Below are 22,523 nucleotides of genomic sequence, written 5' to 3' on the forward strand. Positions count from 1 at the left end.
TGTATAACATAACTGTTATGCATTATTGTGTCTCTCATGTAAATATTAACAATGTGAAGTTTACGGTAATTGAAGACAAATCAACAAAAATCCAGAATAAACAAAAATTAATCTTGTATTGATTTAATGTGTGTCGTTCTCGGTCACTAAAAAGCAGGAGTGTTTATTTTAAGGGTGTGTTCTCACTGATCAACAGGGTGCAGATGCCCTACAGGAGCCGTGTGTCATGCTGTATATGGACTGACCACTCCCAGCTCATCCAGTAGTTCTCAAGAGAGATTAATCTGATGTTTGGATGAGATTGAGTCTGACGTAAATTCACCTCATGAGACGCAGACATTTTCAAATCTTCAGACGGTTACCTATACATTAAGACATATAATTTTATGACTTTTATCTGAAAAAGTTTGAATGAGGTGATGTAGGAAAAATTTAGTAGTTACCCTAAACACAGAATATAAATTATTCTATATATCACCGGAGAAATGCCATCAGATAAACGACTCGATTTTTCTCATACGAAAAATAAGTAATGTTAAAAAAAATTCTGTAACACATATTCAGTGCAATAAAATTGCCTAATTCAATTAATAATTTTCGTGTACATTTTATATATTGTTTTAAATTCATAAAAACCTGTATTTAATACAGTTTGCCCCACCCCAAATGTACATTTTCTGAAAGATTTTTTTTAGGTACATTCAGTGCTTTTAAAACGTTGATTTCATGATGCGTTCACTGTGGGATATTGACTAACATTAGGAGAGCATAGATTACATCAGTACGGCCTGCGGTCACGTGACGCTTGACTCGTGCTGTGTCAGGACTCCACCTCCATAAAGGGAAGAGAGGCCTTCAGTGGGCAACAAGTCATTCATACTTTATGAACGAAGGCCGTCTTTGAATTAAGGCTATACAAATAGTTTAAATTAGGTATTAAGAATTTGTAAATTCGTACACGATCATATAAGGCAGTTAGGTTTAAACTTTGGGTTTAGACCTAAAAGGACTTTGACTAACACGTACTGGTAATTGTGTTGAACAGGTTTGTTCTATGGGCCTTCCTACTCCCTCCCCGTGAGGCAGCAGCTGTTTTGTGCACGTGTTGATCTGAACTCCATTCCCTGCCCCCCTTTCCACTCATGTTCATTTCCCTCAAGTGTCCCATTTGAGTCTTTGTAAGACCTATTCTCAGCACATTTTAAACCACTTTGTCATTTAATTCAATAAGCAAAATAAAAATATAATTAAAACTCTTTATAATTCGTAATACATGAAAGGACTAATAACCCAGTGCTGAATATTTCAAAAGCATGTGTTTGAGGAAACCGAAGCAGCCATTTCTATGGTTTGTCAAAAAGAACAATCAATTTCCACACCTGCCATTTGAAGCCATTTTAATATTTACAGATATAAACCCTGGAAACTTAAAACACCACAAGCACCTAGAACTACCCACCAGCCCGCACAAGAACTGCTTTCCTGGATGACAGCAATATCTTGAGATCATTTCCATAAAGATGTCCCTTTAAACACTTGAGACAAAAACATTCAAAGCGTTACATTTTTATGAAAACCAATAATCTTGCCTTCTCATTTTTAAAGCATTTCTTTAGATTTTTCAGTTTCAAAAACAAAAGTTTGATGCCTGGCCTGTTGTACTTCAACAATAAATGTGCAGACGAGACAGATACTTGAACAAATGGAAAGGGAGGGGGGAAATCTTATCAGTAATCCAAGTTGTTTGCATTCTTGTAAAATTACAGAGACTGGGACGGCATTTCTGAGAAGACATTTTTAATTTATTCTGACATGCTAAAAGGGAATAAATTACACTTTTATAGAATGTCCAGCTGTAAAGTACTTAAAGCCGGTTCTGAGGGACAGTTTGGAGGCAAGGAAAACAACAAAAAGAAAAAGAAAGCCAAGTTACCGGTGTGCATTTGTCCTGGCTAAAGGCAGAGGAAAACAAGGAAAATCAGATTTCTCTTGCCTCACAAGACCCAAAACTATGTAGAAAAGAAACCCTCCAACATTTTCTTTCCAATAAAAAAAAGAAAAGAAAATGAGCAAAAAGACCGCTACCAAACAGCAGCGAAAAATTGTTGCAGAGAGAAAGTCCCAGAGATATTTTACACAAGGATCTGCTTCACCACAGGAAGCAGCGCGCAAAAAAAAAAAACACTTTCCCCAAACCGATTGATTCAATAAAGGGAAAGACTATAAAAATGAAAAAAAAGATATATACGCATTAAAAAAATGGTAATGAGAATGGTGGAGTGAGCACATTTTTCTCTCAAAAACAGAACATTAAGCCTATCATAGCAATTAATCGTACAAATGGTTACTTGCTCAATCAACATGAACATTTTTCCAAGAGAAAAAAACCCAGATCAGATGCATACAATTTTCATCTAAGCAATTAACATACAGGTTTAGTTCAGAGTTATGCCTAATTTGTAATGAATATGCTTCTGTGGAGTTTCTTTATTTTTTAGACTTCAGAATACCAAGTACAATATAGTTAATGCAGCGTACTAAAGAGAAACCTAGTAGTCACTAGAATGTTTTTGTTTTTTTTAATCTTCACATTAGAAGCTCTCTAGCACATTCCAGCAGGCAGAATCGTAATTACCTTTTTAGAAAAGAAAAACAAAGCCCAATGTTTGCCTTTTTAATTATTTGGATACATTTGAAACAAAACAAAAAACATTTAATCTCAGTTGCTTCATTTTGCATGAGGAAAGGAAAAAACAAAATATTGAAGGACAAAAATCTGTCTCGGATGTCTCCATTCTGACAGAAGAGTGTCTGGGTTCGTGCCACGCTTGGTGATGAGAGGACGATGAGAAGGGAAAGGGGAACCAAAACTGCTCTGAAGGGCAACCGAGAATTCATGAAGGACCCCAAACAGCTTTCCTGAAGGAGAAACTCTGGAAAATATTGGCATGTGCGCAATTATATCCCCATTTTCTACGGTTTTCCATTTCAAAGGAGGAGGGGCGAAAAGTCTTTAGGGACAGGACAACAGAAAAGGCTACAGCTTCCAACTCCAAACCATGCCTGCTCTCTGTGTGGATATAGTATATACATACCAATATATAGATATATGCAGAGCATCTTATCTATATATACCAATTACATATATAGTATATGGAACAAAAGTTCTTTAACAGGAAAAAGGTTGCCCACAGTGCCTGGCAGGTTCTGGTGAATTTGATCCTAGATGCCGGGGTGTGATTGGAAGGCAAATCCTGCTACGACCACTCTGCTCTGCTTCAATACATTGTCTTAATGCTTAGAAACCTGCAAGACAGAGAGACAGATAGATAGAGAGAAGAGGGTTAAGAGTTAGTGACACAGCTGAATGGGGTTGAGCTACTGTAATCAATGCGGCCAACCCCGTCAAAGCATTATTCAGTCCTGGAAGAGAGAAAGTGCAAAGTCATCAAGTCCCTCCCTGCGGTAAAGTCGAGACTTGCTGCAGAGAATCTCAGAAAAACATTCATGTCATCAAACTCATGGGGGCAGAGGGATAAACTCTTCATTACAACAGTCCAGGCTTACCATTTAGCTCATGACTGCATAAGCGCTGAACGGGTTTACGTGGCAGCTAAGACTTGCCATAACCATAACTGATGAATGTACTCATTCACTTCTATAGCTGAATGACACCCTAACCAAGTCAACTGTTGCGTTAACAACCCCACGGTTAAATAAACCAAGGTCAGAGCAAAGCAGCTGTCCTTTGACAAGAAGCCTTCATGTCAAACTAAATGTAAAGAACAAATAAAAGCATGACACTTAAACTGTTTTAAGGCTGATAGTGTCATTAACTATTTAAAGGAATAGCTCATCCAAAAATTCAATTAATATGCTTTCAAACCTCTGACCAGTTTTGAAGAATATTGGGAAACAACATTGGAAGCCAGTTAAATTTATTATTATTATCTTATAATATACATATAGAAAGTACTAAGTAGATAAATAGATATTTTAAGAAATATATCGGTGAAAAAGGAGATCACCGATCTCACAGGAGTCATCTCTTATAGCTCTCACAGTACTTGGATGACAGACATCAATCGGTCTAATCAGCGCTGCTTCAAGCCGAGCACATCTAAGAAGTCTTCAGAGGAAGCATCAAGGCAGCACGTTACAGTGTTGCCAAGTCCGCAGTTTGAGGAACCCCTCCATAAAACATGTATTTCGCCCCCTGGAATACTGGTGGACCCCCCTCGAAACGCGATTGGGCTAGTTTTGAGTAGCAATTGGGTGGGTTTTGTTTTGAAAACCTGGCAACCCAAGCACGGAAATGTTTGAAACCAACAATCCCAAGCAAATAAAGTTCTTTTAAGCTCAAACACTCCTGAGCGTCACCGCTTAAATTCTTGGCTGTGGCTATTCAGTCCAAGGATTCTTAAAGGGATAGTACTGTATTTCTGAGCCTGTAAGATACGTAAATCTTTGAACGGATGGAGTTCTCGAAATCCAAATGATACAATCATATCTGGTGCATCCTGGCTTTTGAAGGGGGGTGGGGTGCAATCAAAATAAAACAGTGTGCTCAAAGGATTAGGCCAATACCACCTCATCAGCAAATGCTATTCCTAGTCCAGCCACTTTTAACATCAGTTGTTCTCTGCCTTAATTCAGGATAAACCTTGAGTGTAAAACAGCCTTCCTGCTTTTCACAAAGCATTTGTGAACAAAGAACACGACTTGAACTATGGGATTTAAAAAAAGAAAAAAAAAAGACTCTACAAGCCATGTCTAACAGAGAGGAAACAGATCACAAAGCTCAGCTGGGAAAAGCTGCCTGTGTGGGTTGACGGCACAGTCCCTATATTAAACCCACTGTCCTCTGTGGCCATTTAGGCCTAAAGGGAGAGAGAAAAAAATAAATCCTGTTCAGTTGATTAAATAGACGTTTACAGCATGACACTGCTTTAAATATCACAACTGTCAGAAATTTCAGGACTACTGTAAGCGCCAAAGGCAACTACTAGCTAGAATGATATAGATGTTTAAAGCCACTGAGATGTATACCATTAATAATAAGAAACAAACAAAAAATGCTGTAGTCCAACTTTAACTGGGCACTGAAGCAAACGGCAGTGGAAGATTTACAGCAGCTTTTCCACTTAACTGTGCCCTTCCAAGTGTCAAGACTGCACTGCATTAGATGCACAACAGATTTAGACTACATTAAAGCCTACACCATCTGACCAGGACTACTTATCGTTAATGTAGTGCAAAACAGACCCGATATGTTCGTTAAAATCAAATTTTAAATCGCCAACAGTCCTGCCTCCAGAAACATAATATGCAGGATAAAAAAAAAAATAAAAAAAAACCTCTACTCCAAGTCCATATACCTAGAATGGGCTATGCCTTTTGCTGGAAAGCAGATCCACAACTAGAATCACAAAAAAAAACATCACTGTTGAGTCAATGAACATAGAACAATATTACAGATCCCTCAACACCAAACACATAGAAAAGTACAGTAAGAGTCGATGAAGAGATGTGGAAATGGCATGATCTTGGTTAGTCTTTTGTTAGAAATCACTCCCACGTAAACATGTTTGTACTGAAGAGACCATTATAATCAAGACTAACAAGTGTTAGATCCAGGAACAATGATTGGGAGAAAACTGTCAAACAGAGCATCCCATTTAGAAAGGGGTTAATTTAAGGGATGGGTATCTGACATTCACAGAAATGATTATGAAGCCATCCCTTCGTCCCAGAGAAGAATAGACATCTTTTGGTAAAGTTAGTAGTCAAATTTCCCAAGGACGTCTTTGCTTTTGCAAGACATACCAATTGAATTTTATTTTATTTTTTTGGGGTGCATCCTTGAACTAACACCGTTTCTTTGCATTTCATGAATGTTTTTGCGAGCAAATATTCCAAATCCACTATTGTTTTTACAAATGTAAGCAATTGGTGTCTCTGTTTTGCACTGAAAACGTCGCTTGGCTGTTTGCTACTAACCTTTCATGTTACTCTTGGGTTTGTCAGTTTGCTTGCCTGTGGGGGTTTGTGCCGGTTGCCCCTGTCCCCCTGAGGAGGCCGCTTGCTGTGCTGCTTTCTGCTTCAGCATGGTCCAGTCAAATGTGTAGTCATACTGGTGGTTCAGAGTCCTGCAAGTGATCAAGTGAGAGTGAGTATACCCATACAAATCAAATTAATTTATATATCACAAGTAATGAAATAAACAAGGTGTTCACAACTGGCAAGATATGCCTTTTTTCCCCTCAGCCTCTACTAGTAAAACAAGTTGTGACTAGGGTGTGCCTTTCGATTCTGGGCCAGTTGGGAGTGTTGAGGTAACAAGAAACTGTCAGGCACCTGAAAAGAATGCGGAAAAGCTGACGCAGATACATGTAGTCAGGTGCCTCTTCAAAACGCAACCCACGGCAGTAGTTCAGGTACATGGCAAACTCTGCTGGGAAACCCTGGAGAAAGAGACAAACGCATGTAACGAAAGAACCAAATTACCAAGCTCCATAAATATGTCAACCTGACCAATTTTTTTTTTATATATATCATATAATGAATAGCTGGCACTGAGGAAAAAGGCTGTCTGAAATTTCAGTCTAGTAGGCTAGAAGCCTGGTGGATGATATACATATGATAAGAGTTTATTATAAGCAACTAGATGTTTGTACATAGTTTGTAGGCTGACATACAAAATATAAACCTCTATAATCCTTAGCCACTTGGATAATTTTGTGTGTCTGTGTTTAAGCATCATATTGATACCAAGTTTGTCTTTTTAGCAGCACTGAATGCCCTGGAGATAACTAATTTGAATACTCATGGAGCCTAAGAATTGTACCATCACAACCTTTAAACTGAGCAGAGGTTTAGTAGCATGTATACGATGTATGAATGCAGACTTTTGAAAAGCCTTGCTGTGACGTGTAGAATTTAACATACCTTACACAACACCTCGACAGGGGTTGACATCTTTTTCTCACTAATCTTCTCATACTTCTGTTTCTTTGTGGCAGCCTGTGGGCAAAAATGAAAAAGTTACACACTATGATCTGGTACTGGTTGTCCATCAGTGTGCAATCTCACAGTGCTAGCGGCCATAAATAACCCAGCTGAAAGAAGATTTAAAGCACTTTTTTTAGGCACCACCTGTTATCCTGTTTTATACTGCCTACAGGGCTCCAGACAAAAATCAATTAAGAAGGAGCCACAGGCTCCTATAAAAAACTAAATTAGACGGCAAATGATTTTTCCTAAGTACCACAGAATAAATGTGTTTATCCATTTAATTTTATTATTCAGTCAAAATGTCATGTGTTTATATCTCATCTTTTTTCATGTTAATTAGCATTTTAATCCATCTTGTAGATGGTCCTGAGAAACTATGGTTCACTTAAAGTGGAAACTAAATGTCTTTTCTAACTTCAGAACAATATACAGTCAAAAATAATTGTTTATTACAAAGAATCTGTACCAATATCACGGGACATAATTATGTCAGCATCACTTAGTCATTAAGTATAGTTTGGGCTCCTCCTCAATGCATCCTATAAATATTGTCACATGTCTTGCACACATCCAGTCTGTTTATCTTCATTAATAACAGGCATTTATATAGGTGGTGTTGAATCTTATCTTTAGCTCCTTGTATTCTTTCTTTATATTTTGGCAAAAGTTTTTTTTTTTTGTGTGTGTGTCTAGCTGACTAAAGAGCTTATGGACACCGTTAAATGTATTGTCACATGGCATTGTTTCCAAGCTTTACTAGTTTTCCAGAGCTTGAAACACTGAATGAGTGATTACATGAGATATTTCAGTAAGTTGTACTGTAGGCATCTTATAATATGCCTTTTGTTGTCCTTTCATGTTTATTTCGTACTATAGTAGTAAACAAAGATATGATGGGTTCACGTGCTGCTTGAACTGAGGCGCTAAAGCGATCGCTCATGCCAAATGAAAGAGCACCAAAACTGAATTTGGCAGAATTTAAAAGCTGATACTTCGCCTATTAAAAGGTAAGAAAGTGTATTATGATTATTGGATGGCAAGTGCGCTACAAATAATATGAAGTTCACGCATTAACAGAACACAGCATATAGACTAAAGATCTTGATAAGAAGCCATATCAGTATGGATTATAAACGAGAATTGTTAACGATATTGCTAACGTCCACACAGCTGACAGATTTACCTGTTGTAGTTTGTTCAAGTTGTACATGAAATAGACACTGCTTTTCTGCGCTTTTACTTCACATGTCGCAGTCATTTTCGATCTCTCTCACAACTGGAGCTTTAGCAGGTGTGCTGGTGTTCGGCAGAGATGAGGACTGTTTTTCCACTAAAACTTTGATGCGCATCGTCTCAGTTTATTACGTCAACATAACAAATGATGTGATCGCAAAACAATCAAGAAAAAAGGCATTACATGCAAATTTTTAAATCATTACATGTAAATTTGTAGTTGCTGGCAAAAATATCACTCGCAAATTAATATTTTCGATCGCAAATTTTAGGCACAGTCTGGAGCCCTGCTGCCAAGCTCTTTTGGGTTCAAGGTTTTTCCCTCCACAGTTATAAAAAGTTTGGTAATATTCAGTGACGTTAAGGAGTATTCTCCTGCTTTAATTATATAAAGGAGCATTTCTAAATACAATATAACCTACATTCAAACCACACAAAGTTGAAGTTACTGGCATGCTTTAAAAAAAATCTATATATCAATGTCTCAAGAACAAGTATGTTCAACAAACCTGCCTCAGACATGCAGTGCGATCCCATCTAAAACCCAGCTATTATAAATAAACACCTGCATTATCTGTACTGCTTACCTTCAGTCCCTGCCATGGCAGACTGGTTCTGTTGAAGTACATCAGCACATATCCTAGCGACTCCATGTCATCTCGGCGACTGTTAAGATGAAATAAAATGATTAAGAATCAACACAGAAGGCTTTTAAAAGTTTGAGGGCAACTTGTAAACCTTTAAAACGCAAAAGTAGTGCATAGAAAATGAGCAGGGTTGGTTAAGTAAACAATTCCTAAATTTACTCACTGACCACTGACATGCCACTCCTTTGTAAAGGGCAAGCAAGCACAGCCCATCAATCACTTAATATTGCTGCTTGTTATTCCAAAAGACTTCAGAGAGCTAAGGGGTCAGTAAAATTTTTCTTTTATTTTCTTTAAGAAATTAAAACTTGCAAGTGTGCATTAAAATTAAGTGAAAATAAATTTTACAAAAAAATTCCACTAATTTCAACAGCAAAAATGGTGTTCTTTTGAACACTAATTAATTATTGTTCTGTGCGAACAGAACTTTACATTTTAACCAAAATAGCAGTTTCAATGCTTTGTTTATACCTGTAATCTCTGTATGTCAGTACTGCCATCTTAAAAATAGGTGTGTGAATCTTCACTGGTTTCACGATTCAATTACGATATTACTATGATATATCATTAACTCAATATCACACTGGGACACATTTCTCAGTTTTCAATATAATTGCACATGGCTACACTTTCATTTTATAATGAAATTGAATTAGTGCAAACTTTATTATATCAGCAGACTACTTTTTATTAACTATACTTATCTATTTCAAATAAGCGTTCCAAATGTTTACAGACAATAGTCTAGTTATGGGGTTTTCTTTTTTCCTCAGCATTATTGGTGACCTCTAAGACAGCGGCAGCTTTAACAGTCTGCATTTACATTAATGCACAAATCCATTTCAATATCAGATGTTCTGTCCTGCTCTGAAAACATAACTGGCTGTATTTACATAATTTTAATGTAAAAGTATTTGGAGATGCAAGTGCATTTAACCGCAGCTGTGACTGAGCTTCAGGACAACAAACAGTGCACGTGAAAGTCTGTCAGTGTGCGGGTTTCATGCATCTGATAGTACTGCATTCCAAATGGCATAAATTAATGCATATCTAGAGACTGGAAGCACACACTGTCAAGCAAATGTGCACGTCTAACAATACCAATTCTACGCAATGAAGCCCACCTCTCTACCATGCACACATGCCATTTGCGAAAAACAAAACAAAAAAAACAGCTTCAAATCAATTCTAACTTGAAGAAAGAATTGCGATGTAAAGGAGAACCGATTTTTTTCCTCCCACCTCTATTACAAATACTGCAAATAGAATAATTTGTCTGTAATTTGTAACATGGATTTGAGCACAATGGGCAAATTTTGACCAAGTAGAGCAGGAGTGCTCACCTCTGCTCGATACCCAAGTGTGCGTTGATGCTGGCATAGCGAGCTGTGCCCGTGAGATTTTTGTCTTCTCTGTAGGGTATGTGCTGTCGTGTCCTGTTGTCTCTGTATTTCTTGGCCAGACCAAAGTCGATGAGGAACAACTATACAAATAAATTGAAAAGAGAAGCATAAACAGACATTTAAATTTTAGAACGGACTTTAAGAATCACACACACACACACACACACACACACACTTGAGTCCACAAATTCATTTTTCATTTTCTTCCAACTTCCTCTTGTGAGTTGTCTGACCCATTACCTGGACCTAAGAACAAAAACTATACATCCAGTGGCTGTAATCAATGAAGCGATGGGGTCAGAGTCTACAACGCAAATGAAGCTTACTGGGAAAGGAAACACCATATATATATATTCAAACAGAGATGTAAGAGTCAGCTTTAAGAGCCCGCCACTGACTGAAATATCATTCTCATTAGTAGAACGCCACTCAGAACCTGTTTCCCACACACACACCTACAGGACTCAGCCCAGCGAAAGTGCGTCACCCAACCAGTTTTTCACGGAGGCAGCAGCCATATTGTAAAGTATCCACTCAGCCGTGCCACTGTTTTCTTGGCTCAACCAGGGATTTGAAACATATTTCCTCTTGTCAAGACAATTAGTTACGTCAACCATGCAATTCCACTTCCATTAGAGGTCAAATGAGGAGAAAATACTACAACCAAATCTTACTAGAAATTTACAAACATTTTATGATTTACCTCTTTCTCAATCATTTTAATGTGTAAAAACAAAACCCTGAAAAATGATACACTGCGGCTAAGACACCTTAAAGTGCTCCTTCTAGCACTGGAAAACAGCTGAGACAAATGTATCAAGAACCCACAATCTGAGGTGTCTTAAAATGATGAAGAGTAAGCGTTCAATAAGTGGCTTTCTGGCCAAACTGATTTAAACATTTTCAACTTATGTAAGAGCCCTTTCTCCTCTGAAATAGCCGGAGGTACAAGTACTTGGCCACCACTTTAAAAACCCACAGAAACATTTAATATTTTGCCATTTTAACTTCCTGTCAGTGCTCTGAAGATGACTACAAATAGCCGTTTAAAAAAAGGTGTTTAAAAGATCAACCCGGTCAATACCAAGCCACAATTTCCATGTTGTGCAATTAGTTGCAGGCTAGCAACAATCTGCCAACAAGTTCCAACGTTAGGTGGCTGGTTCGGGAAAACAAGCCTTGGTGATACAAAGTGGTGCTGACAACCTGAAAGATGTGTGCTGCAACAAGAACAAGCACCCAATACAGTGTAACTAGGCCTGTACAGAAATCTCTTAAGCCACGTTTCCACCGCAGGAACTTTACAGAGGAACTAGGGACTTCGGGCTGGTACTTGGTGTGTTTCCACCACAGGAGCCAGGAATTAAATAAAGTTCCGGGTAAAAAAAAAAAACGCCCCTCAGAAAGTCCCTGCTGGCGAAGTAGTACTTTTTCAAAGTTCCGGAACTTTCGTGGGTGGGACTTAGGTGCCAAACATGATGATTGCGGGTAAATCTAACAGGTAATCTTTGGTTTCTATTCACTTTATCTATATGTTAAAATGAAAATAAAGAGGCAATTTATACATTTTGTTTCATTTGTAATGGCTGTATATATACACATTTCCCTGAACTAAGTACATCTCTGCAGCGATTATGTTTAAATTAAAACTAAAGGTGGCAGCGGTTTTTGATATCCGTTTTCATTTTATTGTAAATATACAGAGAGGAAAATTGCAGTAGTCAAGGAGGCGGGCTGACTGATGTCATCAAGTACGCTGTTGTTTGCAGAATTACCGGATTTGCGTCATCGCGGACATCACACTCCTGAGTTGAATGCGCAAAGTCTGAACTACCGAGAATGCAAGTCTAAAACGTGCGTACTTTGTATTGTGAAATGCGCGCAGACCTACTTCACCAGAATATCTGCCTAATCTTCCCGGTACTTTAGACCGTGGTGGAAACGCAGAAAGCAACAGGTCTGGGGGGAAAATAGTTCCTGGGGGAAAAAAGTTCCTGGTACAATTGTTCTGGGTAATTCCGGTGGAAATGTGGCATTAAATCTGGATTAGAAGTTAAAAGGGTCATATGATGCAATTTCGAGTTTTCCTTTTTCTTTTGAGTGTTACAACCTGTTAGGGCATAGATAAGATCCATAAAGTTGCAAAGACTAAAGTCTCAAACCCAAAGAGATATTCTTTATAAAAGTTAAAACTCATCCATGGCCTGCTAAAACGCCTCATTTAAACACACCCCCATGGGAAGATTTGCATAACATTGCCCAAATGTTCACGCAAAGAAAGGAACTTTGCAACTTTGATTCTTCCTGCAGTATTGTTGCTGCCGCCTTCATGTCGTGAAGATGCCGTTTCGTTGTGAAAGCGAAGCTACTTTGTTTGGCCTTCCAAAAGAGGACGCAACTAGAAATCAGCAGTTAAATTGTATTTAGAACACTGTTCTATAACAGTACAACCCAAATATTAATGTGCGTGTACAACGCATTTAACGGAGGACTGTTTCTTGAACCTACCACGCTGGCTGTTTTGACTCACAACCTGTAAATATTGCACCGATATGAAAATTTTGGCTGATACCGATAATTCTTTAAATATGATAACCAATATATTGGCAGATAATTCTAAATCCACATTTTTACATCATTTTTGAGAGCCTGATTACCAAAAAAGACTCACCATTAAAAAAAAATTAAACACTTCAACATAAATCAAACAAAGCAGCCTTACAAATAAATGAAATAATGCTTAATGGAAACAAGCTACTGGAGAACATTACTTGTGTAAAAAAAAAAAAAAGGCGATAAGACGATGGAGTGTGTAGAAAGAGGACATTCATGTAATCATTTTTTTTTTCTTCAAAATATTCACAAACATGCTCACTGTATTATGAACGATATTCCGATTCTAAAATATAAGTAAATCTATTTGGTAGTTTTAACACTTATATCAACCGTGTTAGTTGATCTATACAGGCTGATGGCTGCCGCCATGTTAGTTCACGCTAAATAGTAGCTATTCTAGTATTTGGTACCTGGGCAAATTACAAATGGAAGTGATCATCCTTATCCCCTTGGAGTGGGGACTTCGGAGTGAGCAGGGCATGTGCGTGCCATTAGTTAGTCGTTAGGAATGCACCTGGCAAAAAGGAGCGACACATTTCCTCATCTTCAACTGGGATGTTCAAGTGACAAAAGCAATATACATTTTATATTTTAAAAAGTTTTATTTATTTATTTATTTATTTATTTATATATATATATATATATATATATATATATATATATATATATATATATATATATATATATATATATATATATATATATATATATATATATATATATTAGTTTTTATATAGGATTTTTTTTTACTTTTTAAAATATAAAATGTTTATTTGCAACAGTTATGCTAACAACAATAAAATAAAAAAAACATGACAGTAAAACAGCGACATCTGCTGAAGGACACATGGTGCGCTGTCACAAGAACATGCCAGCTGAAGATAATGAGGAAATTATGTCGCTCCTTTTGCCAAGTGCATTCCTAACGACTACCTGATGGCACGCACGTGCCCTACTCACTCCAAGGGGATAGGGATGATCACATCCCACGCTGTATTGTTGATATCTCTCCTCAATTGAAACACAGATTGATCAATTACATGAGGCATGAGATTTTCAGTCATGTTTATTCATGTTAAATCTAGTAGTACAGAGGAAGGAATGATCACGTTCCACTCTGCACAAATCTGTGGGGCGCCACAGCTCAGACACGGGAACTGGAGCTGATCGCGGCAGCCATTTTTTTTTTACACAAAATAATGTTCTTTTAAGCAACGTCATATGACCCCTTTAAATCTCTAGTTTAGCATGTGTGTCTGGTTTAATGCCAACAAACGCTAATGGTTATTGTTGAAAATCAAAATTAAAACGAAAAAAAAAATTCCAAAAGGCAAAAAATAAAATCATCAAATCAAAAGAACTTTGGGGCGATTATTAGGAGGTGGTTGTGGTTTCAGACCTGGTTTAATCCTGAGAAAGATGGGTCCTGAGAAGAACTAACAGCCAAGCTTCTTTTCCTCTTCCCCACTGGAGATTCTAAACACTGAACAGACAATAGAGGGTGCAGTGCATCAAACAGTATTGCTGACAACCACACACGGCCAGCGCAGACAGGCAACACCAAGGCTCAGAAAAAGAACGAGAGGAGCAGAGGGAGGGAAGAGAAAGCCTAAGGCAACCCTTCATCCACCAGCAAGCGTCCTAGCTCAAACTCAGAGGAGGCTCTGCTAATGGCAGACATCTTCCCATAAGCCCAGGATCAGATACTAGCCGATAGCTGTTGTTTTTTCAAACCATATAATGCAGGGCCCACTTGCCTCATCTGTTCTCGAGCCATAGAGGCAAACTGTACATGGCACCTCTGGCCGCCCAACCCAGTGATCTTCCTCTCATCTGTACTAATTGTTCCCAAGCCTGATTCTCTTTTTTGACTTTGCCAAGACTTTATCCATAAACATTCAGCTGCATTTAACACTAGCTGTGCCATACAGCATTTAAAAGCTAAGCCCACCTTAGCATGAGGTGAACTAGACTAATGGCACAACTAGGGTTAATTAAGGGCAAACTCTAAAGGTCATTCATTACAATGGGCACTCATTTTAAAAATTAGCCATGAGAAGCTTTGAGAACAAATGCAACCAACCAAAACTGAGCCCCACCCCTTTAAAAGCCCTGTGAAGGATAAATATTGCATTTTGTCTTTGACAGATCACTGGACCACCTACAGTAAGGAAGAGGCTAGAATACTTTGGCATGTAGAGAGGCCAAATCAGGTAGGGATGAAGCTCTGAAGAACAAAACAAAAAAGCATGCAGTTCAGAAGGTGCATGACTTAACCTGCATGTTATTGCAAAAGCAGATTTAGTTTAGTTACAAAAGACAAGATGGGACATCTTCGGTGGAAGTGACATTGGAAACTTAAATATAGCAGCCCAGGGTAAAGCAACAAAACAAGCTATTAGTTAACAATGGTGCCAAGCTGAGTACGGTTATCCAGTGACAGAAGAGTGGGGGATTGTGCAAGAAGAATGTCAGACTTGAAGTACGCTGCAAAAAAAAGGAATATCTGGGCCTGAACTTTAAATTAATCTAAGAAAATAATACTACAAGAAGCATTAACAATGGTTTCTCAAATTTCCATTTTTAGACAGACTCATGTGGAACTGATGTCACCTGTTGCCCTCCACCATTCATGGTAAAGACATCCACATTCTTTATTTTTTGTCAAAGTTAAGATTGTTAATCTTGAAAAATGTTTTACTGGGGGCAGGATTAAGAGTGGTAATGATCATATAAGAGATGTAAGCAGAGAGCAGTAAATAATGCGAGAGAATAGGCCTTTTAATTACTCACTGAAAGAGAATAGGTTTGCAATGCAATAGATAAATCAGATCATCTCGTCGGCTGAGTTCACTGCACTTCTTTACTACGATTTTTTTCCAGGGTGGATGTTGATAGCTACACATCCAAAAGCAGAGCGTGTGCATCCATAGTTTTAGTGAAAAAGGTGACAATTTCATGTGTTTGTATAAAAATAAAAGCTTGAGGCTGGCATTCACACAGACACACAATAATAAACATTTATTCCAAACAGCACTGCCAAAAATGGTAATACAGGCTTCACTGAAGTACCAAAAAGTACCAGAATTTGTAGTGGAAACTGATCTGAACTGTCCGACGACCATCAGAGCTTGCACTTGTAGGTCATTGTTTTATTAAATTTGCCAAATGTTGCCTGTCTGCAAGGGCTCAAAATTACGAGTTATCTGAAACAAAATACAAATCAGGCAACTTCTGTACATTTGAATAGAGAGAAATAAGGGTGCAAAGCACTTCAATGGCTCTTAGGCGAAGGGATAAATAAAATAAATACACTCAACCACAAGTCACATATCATGCACAAGTTCCATTTTAGTAATGAAAGAAATACAATCCATGTCCACAGCCCAACCGTCAAGTGATTCTCAAACCATTGAGAAGTTAAGCTGTAAACACTGTCTAAGGACTCAATGCAGTTTTAATTATCTGCTCCTATGATTTCCCACCAAACATTCTTTGTAGAACCCAACCATCCCGAATCAGCAGAGCAACATCAAACAGAACTATCACAGGCTCTCAAGCAAGTGTTTGTCCATGAGAAAGTCTCAATGTAACAGAAAACTTTCGGATCTGCAGTCTTATTCGCAGACAATCCTCCTTGTCACTTTTAAAATCTTTAAATTGACTCTCACATAAATAGGGAAATTGTGAAAGTTTACCTTATTACAGTGACGGCCAATACCCATTAAAAAGTTGTCTGGCTTGATATCTCTGTGGATGAAATTTTTTGTGTGCACATACTCGATTCTGCTGATCATCTGTAAAAGTAAAACAACCAGGTTAAGATGGTGCCACAGCACCATTCAATGTCTGCTATTAAAAGCCTGAGTTAACCCTTCATTACCTGATCTGCAAGCATTAGGACAGTTTTCATTGTGAATCTGCGGGAACAGAAGTTAAAGAGATCCTCCAGACTTGGCCCCAGCAGGTCCATCACTAGGACATTATAGTCCTTTTCTTGGCCATACCACCTAAAAAAAAAAAAAACAGTATCACATATCGATGAAAATCAACAGATGACAAGAAGACTGCATGACAATTATTACAAAAGCATGAAAATGAAAGTTATGCCTTTCAAAAAACAGATCCTTTAGATCAGTTCAGTTATTCACAATACTGCTCAAGTGTACTAGATGAGATTTAGCACAAGCAAATAACAATTAAATTAAAAACAGAGGTCGACCAATACCAATAGCGCTCAACCTTGACAGCAGTCCTACTAATGCAGCATCTTGTCGTGATATGAAAACATACATTATGATATACTGTATACACACTATTCTGTTGTCGAGGTTTCAAATCCGCATCTGAAACATCCTGCTCCCTGGTTCTGTGCAGCTCGCAGCGTTACATGTAAAAACAAGCAGCATTTGGCGACAGTGATTCTGCCTCTAGAGGCTGCTCTCAGACCGTATAATGACAGCAGAAGCTTCGGCGGCTCAAGCACCGGACACAACCCAGAAAAAATAATGACTTTCCGGACGATTAATCAGCTAAATTTATCAATCGGTCAACGTCTAATTAAAGCACCATTAAAAATTAAGAGAGCTGACTAAGTTATATTGAGCCAATAAAGCATGAATCTTATCAGTTAAGGAAGTGTTGGAGCTACATGGCACACCCCATGGACAATGGCATCCAATATATCCTGGTTAGTGACATGACTGCATGTAGAGTCTGCAGTAACAACTATAACATGTTCTTTTTTTGCCCCTTCAGGCTATTGAGGCAGTGCTAAATTGTTAATGGTATTCAAAAAAATTAACTAGGTGGCTCTTACAAATACTTCAACTTTGACAACAAGGACTCAGATACACAACTTAGCAGGTGGAGGTTCAAAAGAGTTGGTTTTAGAATGAGCACCATGCTACAGCAGTCGCCAACCTACCATCATGCTGGAGAGTCTCCTAAACAAAGAGCTATTGAGAACACAAGGTGCAGCAGTACAGTAGTGTTTGTTCGGTCATCTGTGCCAGCAAACCAACATCTACAATTTCACAATGACAATAGAAAACGTACTTTGAAGCACAGACTGGCTCCTAATCTTTGTGATGGTTATATCACAGAAGCAATGACATCCATGCTAACTGCCGATATAAAAACTGTGAAAGCTGTTTTGGTCTTGGGCTGCAGGGTGGTATGAACGGTGATCTCTTGCATATGGAAACTACAAGCCTGTCTGTGGGACACTCATCCTCTTTTCAAAGAAAAACTAAGGTGAACGCTGAACAGTTTGCCTGAACATTTTAAGCTTAATAAACTGCCTTGTATTTAACCACATAGAGGAAGGCCTATTGGTGTAAATGTATATATATTTAGAGGGAGTAGATATTTTCCTGTGATTGAGCTTACATAAAAGACTTTGAAGAACCCACAAAGCTCTTTTCTTTGATTAGCAAAGGCAGGGAGTGGTTTTTGGGGAGAGAGGGGAGGGGATCTTGTATGGCAGGTTTTCCAAGATCTGGTAAACCAGCCACTGAAACCAGTACTTTTATGCATATTTTCTACAGGAAACTTCAATTGATTCATTAAACCAGTTCAAGCCAAAGTGGCACAGAAAAAAAAAAGATCTATCCATCTCTCTCTCTCTCTCTATATATATATATATATATATATATATATATATATATATATATATATATATTATAATAATATATATATATATATATATATATATATTATAATATATATCTATATATCTATATCTATATATCTATATCTATATCTATATATATATATATAAACACTTTTTCCTGCGTTCAATCCACATATCTTAGAAGGAGTAGATTTAATCTAGAAGGGAGTATAATATGGTATACTTTTTAGTTATAACTAATGGCTGCACCTGGACTTGTCCTTAAAGTGTTTGGTAAATCCATCCGTCCATGACAGGGGTTACCCAACTCTTAACCGCAGAGGGTTAAATACCTAGCTAAGGTCTAACGATTCAGACTTCTGATCAGCCAAGCTGCTGTCAGCATGAGATGCCATAGAAATACACTCCCAAGTGCTATCTGTAATAGCAGTTCATTGATGGCAGAGGCAGGGCATTCACATGTAAACAAATTACCTTCTGACAGCTGGATTAGTTTACTAAATGATATATTACGATCTACAATGAAATTAGAAACTAATGCGCAACAAAATCATGGTTGATGAAGCACTTATTTTGCCTTTAGGTAAAGAAGCAGTTAAGAGCAAATGATTTGGTTGGAAATGTTGCAAGAAATGAGGTGCAGTTACATTTACCGCTGTCCGGTGATATTTCACAGACAAATTCAAGTAATTTCAAAAGAAATACAAGCGATCAGGAATCTCACACGAGGACGAAACATTTCCCTGCTCAGGTTGGTCATGGGACTCATTATTGTGAAATAAATATGTAATACATATTAATAGAAACAAACTTTAATAGAAGTATTCACTAAATCAAAATAGTGTTATTGATCATGTTATTTGTCACATTTAGTAGCCAGACCCTTTTAAGCCAGCAAGTAATGTAATGCTTTTCCACCGTATGCAACCACATGTATATTTGGCCTGTGGGAAACATTATACTTGTCATATAATGTAAAAAGAAAAAAAAATGCATAATTGCCACAGCAATACAGGTTGAGCCGATATGTGAGGTTCATAAGAGTTAAAAAAAAAACTGAAAGCAGATAAAGACATCTGTCAGGTCTTTCAGCTAATTAAAAATGAACTTATCTGACATTGCTTTTGGTTTCAATTCTACAGTTTAGAACTGCAATGAAAATAACATGTGAAAGTTCAGGGTTGGTAGCCTCTTTACAGCAAACTATCATGAAACGTTTATCTAAATAATATCCCATAAAAAGAGGGTTAAAAATGGTTGTTACATACTGCACACTATCAATAGCATTTAATTATATTTAATACATGCACACACAAACACACAACACTACACGAGGAAATAGCAAAGATAAACATACACACCAATACTGTAACACGTAGAGCACTTCTGCAGAATGTAAATAACGTCATAAGTTTTGCATTCAATGAGAACATGTAAAACATACGTGACAAACTCTACCTTTTCCGTTTCAAACGAGGACAGGGACTACGTTTGATTCAAATGTGCATCTAGAAACGGCTATTGGAAGCTACCGTATCAATGGTTAACTCGTTTATAGTTATGTACTATAAAAACGACTCTTTGATTTGACATTTTTCTTTGAAAAAGATTTTTTGACAATAATAACAGCCCTCGAATGGCTCAGTCACCTTGAGACGAGAGCAGCAGCCCCGCTAACGTTAGGCCCTGAAACTTGTTTTCCCTCATCCGCCATTTTCTGATCGAGAGGAGGACATGTTGAACAAACACAACAAAAGAGCAGCGGCCATTTCCCACTCGTTCCTTCCTGAGTAATGTTACTCAGCAGCGCAGAAACACACACTTCGTGATAAAATCTCATTCATTACACTCTTATACCGCATAAGAGAGATCGCGTAACGTTTTTAAAGACATTTATAAACGCCGATCTTTCAGTCGACTCATAGAAAAGCTAACGCTAATTAACGGGCTAGTTAGCCTGTCGACACGAGTGTAAAACTATATATATACCAGATCATACTAGCCCTGTTACCCCCAAATCAAATTCCATTATAATGTCACTTATAATCAGACGTCTGTACTCACCTTATGTGTGGGATTCCGACTCCTCCCTGGAGAATTTTATACAACTTGCTTTCATACAGAAGTTGAGGATGTCTGGCTTTCTGTGATTCCAATTTCACAGCTACCTCCTGAAATATAAAAAAATAAGATCATTACTTATCTGCTACATATAGATGGTTTCCAAAGCACTGGATGTTGGTTTAATATGTGATGGTACACTATCCTTTATAACTTGATATGGGAAAACTATTCAAATCTGCAATAACATCGTTGATGTATGAGCTGGACAGATGTATAAAGCCCTCAATCTTCTTATCCCAGTTATTCAGCACATTCATTAAACACCCATTTCATCTTTACCTCTCCATTTGTGATGTTGATTGCCAAATAAATGTCACCAAAGGATCCAGATCCGATTTTCCGAACGAGCTTGTATTTCCCACCGACTATGAACTCGGCTTTAGAGCCACTGCTGCTGGCCATGTCCTAAAATACGAGAAGTACTCTGAAACTGTGTGAACGGGTGAGGTTTTCAGGCTGCCCTTTCTCTTCTTCAGTCCAACAGAAACAATGCTAGCTAGCCTAAAATCGGGTTATCCTCACTAGCGGTGTCCTTAACAACTCACAACGACGAAATTGAGGTGATAACGGACACTGGTTTCAATCATAGATTAGCAGTCTCGACATTTAAGGTAAAAAAAAAAAACAAGACTATTTCCCCTGAGGTTGTGGCTGTTTTTTTCTCTCTTCAGCAATTCCCCAAATAGCTGACTAGCAGCTTAGCCCGACAGGACACGGAGGAGTCGGTGCCCTCGACGCTCTCTTCGCTTTGAGAGGCGACTTTTCTTCTTAAAAACGCGCTTCCCAGCTTATTCGAACGTTCATCAAGGCAACCGGCGTTTTAACGTTGAAGAAATTGCGTGAGTCGCTGCTTTCTTTTCAAAGCGCAACCCACTCAATTCGCCATCTTGTCCGTCTCGAGATGAACAGATTCTGCTGATCTGAAGAGAGGAGCGAGACCGCGCTAAAGCGCGCCGCCGGGGGCAGGGGAGGGGTTCACGCGTGATGTCAGTGGGGATGCGGGAACGCGCGACGAGAAACGCGAGGGTGCGCAGGGGAATTTGAGGATGTTTATTGTGAAGTCAGTGTCCTAGTTATGTTATTTTAACTCAAAGTTTAATTTTTATACTCAAGGGCTATGACACAGAAATTATTGAAACTGTAATCTGCGTACCACATTTATTAGGTATTTTCTCACAGCATTTCCTTTATATTTGTATCGCTCCACAGACTTGATATGTTCTCGCGATGATTGTGCACGGTAACGCGCGTCGGGGACCTGAGCTCCATGGTTCACTGATGCCACCTAGTGAGACATAAAAGTTCAGCAGAAAAGTAAATTTAATCATCATGTGCTCCCCAGGATGATGTATTTCTTCCAGAACACACACTATTTTAAAACAGAATTACATTTTATCTGTATGGAACAAAATATTGCATTAAAATAATAATGGTTACTAGATTTACCGCCTTAAAATTCTGCCATGTCTTCAAAAGAAAGACAACATCAGGGTGAGTAAATGATTTTGGAGGAACTATCCCTTTAAATGTTTCTCTCATTCAATATATTGCACGCGTCCCTCTTAATTATAGTTTTAGTTCCTTTTGACTACTCATCAAAATTATTCGCTAATCTCTTGATGGAATGTTTAGTGACAAGATGAACAACATAAGATTTAATGATCATGACTTCCTATAAAAACAACAAAAACATCCCAAACTGATAGGAGGCCATCAATATATGGAGGGATTAATTAATATATGGAGGGATTAATCAATAAAGCAGTGTTTTTCAAAGTGGTCCTGCCAGCACCCCCTAGCACTGCACAGTTTCTGTGTCTCCCAGTTTCTATCACATTAGTAGAGACTGCA

General features: G+C 38.0%; 1 protein-coding gene across 4 annotated transcripts; it reads right to left on the reverse strand.

The window, feature by feature from the left end:
• Nucleotides 1–1,380: 1,380 nt before the first annotated feature.
• LOC132113709 (casein kinase I) lies at nucleotides 1,381–21,625 on the reverse strand. 4 transcript variants are annotated; one of them, XM_059521638.1, is made up of 11 exons: nucleotides 20,952–21,624; nucleotides 20,613–20,719; nucleotides 16,797–16,923; nucleotides 16,612–16,710; nucleotides 14,313–14,396; nucleotides 10,238–10,377; nucleotides 8,835–8,913; nucleotides 6,949–7,023; nucleotides 6,358–6,464; nucleotides 6,001–6,149; nucleotides 1,381–3,306 (listed from the first exon to the last, which is right to left on the reverse strand). In XM_059521638.1, the coding sequence occupies exons 1-11, from the start codon at nucleotides 21,072–21,074 to the stop codon at nucleotides 3,299–3,301; spliced, it is 1,098 nt and encodes a 365-aa protein (XP_059377621.1). In that variant the 5' UTR covers nucleotides 21,075–21,624; the 3' UTR covers nucleotides 1,381–3,298. The 4 variants fall into 4 exon arrangements, with proteins under 4 accessions (XP_059377621.1, XP_059377624.1, XP_059377625.1 ...); XM_059521641.1 differs by having other exon boundaries at nucleotides 6,037–6,149; nucleotides 20,952–21,623; XM_059521642.1 differs by lacking the exon at nucleotides 14,313–14,396 and having other exon boundaries at nucleotides 20,952–21,616.
• Between the last annotated feature and the right edge of the window lie 898 nt (nucleotides 21,626–22,523).

The sequence above is a fragment of the Carassius carassius genome, chromosome 33 (assembly GCF_963082965.1).
Source record: "Carassius carassius chromosome 33, fCarCar2.1, whole genome shotgun sequence".
NCBI lineage: Eukaryota > Metazoa > Chordata > Actinopteri > Cypriniformes > Cyprinidae > Carassius > Carassius carassius.

Bases quoted from the DNA above. Each gene is read 5' to 3' on its own strand.
- LOC132113709 (XM_059521638.1), bottom strand. From the start codon at position 21,074: ATGGCCAGCAGCAGTGGCTCTAAAGCCGAGTTCATAGTCGGTGGGAAA. The intron at 6,465-6,948 runs GTATGTTAAATT...CTCTTTCTCCAG, and splicing joins CTGTCGAGGTGTTGTGTAAG to GGTTTCCCAGCAGAGTTTGC. The intron at 6,150-6,357 runs GTGCCTGACAGT...GATCACTTGCAG, and splicing joins CTTTTCCGCATTCTTTTCAG to GACTCTGAACCACCAGTATG.